The 7265-nt window shown below is 40.0% G+C and overlaps 1 protein-coding gene across 1 annotated transcript; it reads left to right on the plus strand.

The window, feature by feature from the left end:
• Positions 1-319: 319 nt before the first annotated feature.
• On the plus strand, positions 320-3418 carry LOC103603701 (protein unc-13 homolog C). Its single transcript, XM_008588273.1, has one exon. It carries the CDS (start codon positions 413-415, stop codon positions 3416-3418), a length of 3006 nt encoding a protein of 1001 aa, XP_008586495.1. The 5' UTR covers positions 320-412.
• The last annotated feature ends 3847 nt before the right edge of the window (positions 3419-7265 follow it).

The following is a 7265-nucleotide window of genomic DNA, read 5'->3' on the forward strand; positions in this document are numbered from 1 at the left end:
TTTAAAAATAAATTTGTACTGGAATTCAAATATTCCCTTGCCCCCGCTGCAATTTCTCACACATTGTATACCATGAGTACTCTTGGAAAATGTTGGAAATGGGAGAAATACAATCCTGAATTCTGATATTCATTTTAACATGTCTTTCTTTTTAGATACTACATGAAGTTATGTGGAAATGAGAGAGATTCAAGAAACTCCTCCTTCAGGAGAGTATGTCTGCCATAAATGGAGTTTTGTTTCTGGCTTTTATGGGACATTGACATTGTCGCAGAGCCACAGCTGCCCTTCCTGCTGTTTTCAGTGATTCACAGAATACCTGAACAGTGATGCTTGCCTTGGATTTACAGATTTTCATCCTGATACCTTGTTTACTTCTTTGGGGGAGAAAAGTTTACTCTAGTTGCTCTCCATGGTGGCCAATCTTTTCAAGAGCTTGATTTTACCTTACATACATAAGCTTTGCAAAGGAATGTTTACAAAGAAATCGGGAAATATAACCAAAAAAAAAGAGAATTGTCAGCAGAAGAAGGATCAAGACTTTCCTACTGCTGGCCAGACCAAACCCCCCAAATTTTCTAATACCTTGAAAAGCACTGTAAGGAAAATTGCAAAGTGTTCATCTGCTCGCAACTTATCCACTGAAGAAGACAAGGCTAATAAAGAGTTTTCTCTCTCACCAACATTCAGTTACCGAGTAGCTATTGCCAATGGACTACAAAAGAATATTAATGTAACCAACAGTGATAATGAGGATCTGCTTCAAGAGCTATCTTCAGTTGAGAGTTCCTACTCAGGATCATTAAATGAACTAAGGAGTAGTACAGAAAATCAGGTACCGTCAACACACACGATGCCAGTTAGACGCAATAGGAAGAGTTCGAGCAGCCTCGCACCCTCCGAGGGCAGCTCTGATGGGGAACGCACTCTACACAGCTTAAAACTAGGAGCTTTACGAAAACTGAGGAAATGGAAAAAGAGTCAAGAGTGTGTCTCCTCAGATTCAGAGTTGAGCACCATGAAGAAAACCTGGGGAATAAGAAGCAAGTCTTTGGACAGAACTGCCCGAAACCCAAAGGCAAATGCCCTGGAACCAGGATTCAGTTCTTCTGGCTGCATTAGCCAAACACATGATGTCATGGAAATGATCTTTAAGGAACTTCAGGGAATAAGTCAGATTGAAACTGAACTTTCTGAACTTCGAGGGCACGTCAATGCTCTCAAGCACTCCATCGATGAGATCTCCAGCAGTGTGGAGGTTGTACAAAGTGAAATTGAACAGCTGCGTACAGGGTTTGTCCAATCTCGAAGAGAAACCAGAGACATCCATGATTATATTAAGCACTTAGGTCACATGGGTAGCAAGGCAAGCCTGAGGTTTTTAAATGTGCCTGAAGAAAGGTTTGAATATGTTGAAAGTGTGGTGTACCAAATTCTAATAGATAAAATGAGTTTTTCAGATGCACCAAATGCTATTAAAATTGAATTTGCTCAGAGGATAGGACACCAAAGGGACTGCCCAAATGCAAAGCCTCGACCCATACTTGTGTACTTTGAAACCCCTCAGCAAAGGGACTCTGTCTTAAAAAAATCATATAAACTCAAAGGAACAGGCATCGGAATTTCAACAGATATTCTTACTCATGACATCAGAGAAAGAAAAGAGAAAGGAATACCATCCTCCCAGACATATGAGAGCATGGATATAAAGTTGTCTACTCCAGAGCCCAAAGTCAAGAAGAACAGTTGGCAGTCACCTGATGACAGTGATGGAGACCTGGAATCTGACTTCAATAGAAACAGTTATGCTGTGCTTTCCAAGTCAGAGTTTCCAACAAAGGGAAGTACTTCCAAGCCAAGCTCAAAATCACACAGTGCTAGATCCAAGAATAAAATGGCTAATAGCAGCAGAATTTCAAATAAATCAGATTATAGTAAAATTTCCTCACAATTGCCAGAATCAGATAACTTGGAAAAGCAAACCACAACCCATTACGCAGATGCAACACCTCTCTGGCATTCACAGAGTGATTTTTTCACTGCTAAACTTAGTCGTTCTGAATCAGATTTTTCCAGATTATGTCAGTCTTACTCAGAGGATTTTTCAGAAAATCAGTTTTTCATTAGAACTAATGGAAGCTCACTCCTGTCATCTTCAGACCGGGAACTTTGGCAGAGGAAACAGGAGGGCCCATCTACCTTGTATGACAGTCCTCGGGACCAGCATTTGAATGGGAGTATTCAGGGTGTCCAAGGGCGGAGTGAAATTGAGAACACAGAAACTGTGGATAGTGGAATGAGTAATGGCATGGTATGTGCTTCTGGAGACCGAAGCCATTACAGTGATTCTCAGCTCTCTTTACACGAAGATCTTTCTTCATGGAAGGATTGGAATCAAATAGAGCAAGGAGCTGATTTAGGCTTAGATTCATCCATCCAGGAAGGTTTTGATTATGACACAAACAGTCTATCTGACAAACAGCTGGATGTTTACAATAAAGACCTAGAAGACTTAGGAAAGTGCCTCAGTGACCTTCAAGATGATTCAGAAAGCTATGATTTAACCCAAGATGACAACTCATCTCCGTGCCCTGGATTGGATAATGAACCACAAGGCCAGTGGGTTGGGCAATATGATTCTTCTCAAGAAGCTAATTCTAATGAGCTGTACCAAAATCAAAACCAGTTGTCCATGAAGTATCGAAGTCAAAATGAATTGCAAAGTGATGATTCAGAGGATGCCCCACCCAAATCATGGCATAGTCGATTAAGCATTGACCTTTCTGATAAGACTTTCAGCTTCCCAAAATTTGGGTCTACACTGCAGAGGGCTAAATCAGCCTTGGAAGTAGTATGGACCAAAAGCACGCAGAGTCTCAGTGGGTACGAGGACAGTGGCTCTTCCTTAATGGGGAGATTTCGAACATTATCCCAATCCACTGCGAATGAATCAAGTACCACGCTTGACTCTGATGTATACACAGAGCCTTATTACTACAAAGCAGAGGATGAGGGGGACTATAGTGAACCAGTGGCTGAAAACGAAACAGATTATGTTGAAGTGATGGAACAAGTCCTTGCTAAGCTAGAAAATAGGACTAGTATTACTGAAATAGATGAACAAATGCAGGAATATGATCACCCTTCATATGAAACACCTTATGAAACCCCACAAGATGAGGGTTATGATGGTCAGGCAGATGATATGGTTAGTGAAGGGGGATTAGAACCACTAAATGAAACATCAGCCAATATGGAAATAAGAGAAGATGAAAACCAAAACATCCCTGAACAACCACTGGAAATCACAAAGCCAAAGAGAATACGTCCCTCCTTCAAAGAAGCAGCCTTAAGGGCCTATAAGAAGCAAATGGCAGAGTTGGAAGAGAAGATCTTGGCTGGAGGTACTCATGTTTAAATGCTACAATAAGAGCTAACTGTGTTTTAACACTGGGTGGTGCTTCTTTAGAGCATGTTCTGTGTTTACTTGGGGGAAAGAGTTTACTTGTAATGAATTTGCATGTTTATTCTGAGAAGAATACTTTTTATTCAGACAGCTCTCCACCAAGTTGGGCTTGATGATTTAAAAACAAAAGGTATTTTAAATATGTTTTATTAAAATGAGCCCAAACTTAACTCTACACACTGCAGATCAAGGTTTCTCTGCCAGGTCTGGGCACAAACCCCATTTCATATTAACCAACTCTGCAGCATCAGTTGTCAAAGACAGGAAGAGTGAAATCAAAGGGCAGCCCCTTCAGCCAGCCAGGGGTCTTCTTGGTTCCATTAGGTTTACAGGGATGGGGAGAAAGGTGTAGTTAATCTCAAAGGATTTTGCAAGATGGATTCTGAGACTTAGCCACTTTTTCTCCCATCAAATCTATAATTTGGGACCTGCTGTTAGGAAGAGTTGGGGCTGCATAGTCAACCCTAGCCATTCCCATGCAGGAGCACAGACTTTCTTACCTCCTACTGGTGCTTCTGAGGGAGAGCAAGAGCCGAGACTCCAGGCCATGCCTGAGAGGTCACAGCTCACTCTTCCAGAAGAAGTCAGTGAAGGGGTAGAGATGAGAATCTTCCTCCTTAAGAATGGAATAGTAGTCCCTCTCCTGACATGGAAATGAGAAGAGTACCTTTCCTAACAATTTTACTAACTTTCCTGCCCAGGGGAAAAATTTTGGATCATGTATGTTTGAAAAGTAGCTGTGAATAAATATATGTTTGTTGACTTTTTTTTTCTCAACCAAACTTCATCTGCACTTACTACGATCCCTTACATTTATTTTATTTGCATGCTAATCACTTCATATTTTGGAGACAGTTTGTTATAATCTCAATTTTAATGAATTGCATATTGTTAATTCTCAACCAAACTTCATCTGCACTTACTACGATCCCTTACATTTATTTTATTTGCATGCTAACCACTTCATATTTTGGAGACAGTTTGTTATAATCTCAATTTTAATGAATTGCATATTGTTAATGTTTCCTGGTTATGAAGTTATCATCCTTAAAATATTACTCTACATAATATTTTAAAAGATATATCTATTTATGTGATCAATATTACTTGATAATATAAATTTCTGCAACCAGTAGCTGATAGCAGCTTCTTTGTCTTGACCAAAGCTATGATCAGCACTCATCCAAACTAACCCTTTCTGATTGATATGAGTAGATTATTGAATAATCAGAAATCTTTACTGTTAAACTGTGTCAAACCCTAGATACTTGAAATAACAACTAGGGTTCACTGCTCTAAAAATCTGTCTTTATAAAACAACACAGCCTATGTAATTCATTTAAAGGACAATATGTCGAGGGGATCATGGGTGCAATGGCTGTTATATATATATTTTTTTCCTTTTTGTCTTTTTTCATGACCGGTAACGGGATCGCAACCCTCGGTGTCGCACCCGCACTGCGCTCAGCCAGTGAGCGGACCGATCTCTATATGGGATCCGAACCCTCGGCGGGAGTGCCGCCACGCTCCCAAACGCCGCACTCTACCGAGTGTGCCACCGGGCCGGCCCGAGGCTGTTATATTTTATTATTTTTTTTTCAGGGAGTGGTAGTTCCCCACTATATTTAAAACTGATCTGAAACTGCAAAGTAGTCAAATGTTATGTAAATATAATTCATATTGGAATAATGTCTATCTTATATGAATGATTTTTGATTGTTAGATGTCGTTATTACTAAAATGCAGTTGATAATTTTGGGGGATACAGGCCAGAAGTTTGGCATTGTATTTTATTAGTTATTAATTTAGAGAAGTCTACTCAAATGCAAATTAAGACTAAGCAGTATGCGTGTATGTATGTATGTGTGTGTGTGTATCTGTTGTGATATAACAGATAAATGTTTTAAAGCCAATTGTTTAAGGTATATGTTTGAAATTCTAGGCAATATAATAGATAGGACAAGATCATAAATTTCAGGAAAAAAATGGAGCTTCAACGTTTTTAAAATTCCAAATTAGCAAGTCTCTGCAAAGAAGATTGTTACTGGTAATGACCCTTCAAATGGCTAACAAACCTAGTCATCCGGTGGCACTTATTCTTGGAAAACACAAATGTACTTAGGTCATCCATATGCCATCAACTTAAGAATTTCAAAACAGATAAAACAATCTTGTGCCATGTACCTGAAATAGGAGACCTGGCTACAGAGGACGCAGACCCCTCCATTGTCGTGGAGCTTAGCTTGTTACCATCCTGTGAGCCAACTTTGGATGGCATCTGTTGGCCGTCATCTGTCCTACAGGAAATCAGCACACATACCTTTAAGATGCTCTCCGGTTGCTGAAAGGTACCAGATTGGCCACCCAGGTGGCTTTAGTAGCCTAGATTTTAAAGGCCATCTCTGCTTCCCTTGGCAGCAGTCAGGCAGTTTTCTCCATCCTGTGCCACCAAAATGCCTCAGAAGGAAGGGCAGCCAAAGAAAGACATTTTCCAGGCCCGTTCCCTGCTCAGAGCATCCCAATGAGTGCCAAATGTCATGATGGTTTTTGTGCCCATGGCCATCTGCTTACTGGGCTTTGGGCAGATGCCAACAGATTTTTCACTCCATGGCTACCTAGCAGCTGTCTTTTCTCCATTACCAACTTGGCCAGATAGGACCATAGAGCTCTTGCTATAAAATTCAGCGGGTTCTGTTCCCCTGACATAGCTTTATGGAATTATAAGTTCGTGCTTGCTTGCTTGCTTGCTTATTTATTTATTTATTTGTTTGTTTGTTTGCTTGTTTGCTTGTTTATTTCAATTCTTGCCTTCAGAGTCTGGAAGATTTGCTTGCTTATTTATTTGTTTGTTTGTTTGTTTGTTTGCTTGTTTGCTTGTTTATTTCAATTCTTGCCTTCAGAGTCTGGAAGACAAGAAAACCCCAATGTTTATAGGTGTGGAAATTTGTTGGCAGTGTTCGTGAGAACCATCACCTTAAACAGCATTCTGATAGAGAAAGAGATCTCATAGGGTGTGTAGCCAGAAATTTGCTCATGAGGTCAAATTCTTCCCTTGTTTTTGGGCCCTGCCGAGTGGCACTATTTGTGTAGCTGGCCCAAACCCCACACCATGATGGTGACTACCTGATCCCCACCCCTCAGCCCTGCACAACCCATCAACTGGAATTAACTATTGTCTCTTCTAAATTCCTATATACCTGTCTCTTATGGCACTGGCTTCCATCTTGTATTTCTGTGCATTTCTCATTTTCTCTTCTAAACTGTAATCTAGGGGCAAGAGGTCTTGTCTTTTTCATACTTTCGTTTGCACTGTGCCTAGACCAGTGCTTTATACAGACGATGCTGGTTCGATATGTGTTGGATAAATACCTAAATCGAGGGAGGCAGGATACTAAAAAAACAGCACAAGCTTCAAAGTCAAATTTAAATTTCATCTGTGGCCTTTAATTGTTAAGACTCTAACTTTATTTCCTGCGAGCTTAGAAGAATAGGGATAAAAGCTTGTTACTCAGTGTTACTATATACTAGGCATTTTCCAGGCAGTTTTCCTGTTTTCATCCATTTACTTCTTATAACTACGAATTTGATTCCTTTATTATCCCATTTTACAGGTGAGGAAACTGAAATGCTGAAAACTTACGTGACTTACTTAATGTCTTACAGCTAGGGAGTAGATCCAGAATTAAATGGATAGTTATTGTGGTTCTTTAGAGCAACCATATGCTTTCTCACTTCAAACATCATTTTATTTATATTTTAAGTTAGAAAAGCATAATAAAAGAGGAGAACAGAGTCAGCC

Source organism: Galeopterus variegatus, unplaced genomic scaffold (assembly GCF_000696425.1).
Source record: "Galeopterus variegatus unplaced genomic scaffold, G_variegatus-3.0.2 Scaffold4754, whole genome shotgun sequence".
Lineage (NCBI taxonomy): Eukaryota > Metazoa > Chordata > Mammalia > Dermoptera > Cynocephalidae > Galeopterus > Galeopterus variegatus.

Bases quoted from the DNA above. Each gene is read 5' to 3' on its own strand.
- LOC103603701 (XM_008588273.1), top strand. From the start codon at position 413: ATGGTGGCCAATCTTTTCAAGAGCTTGATTTTACCTTACATACATAAG.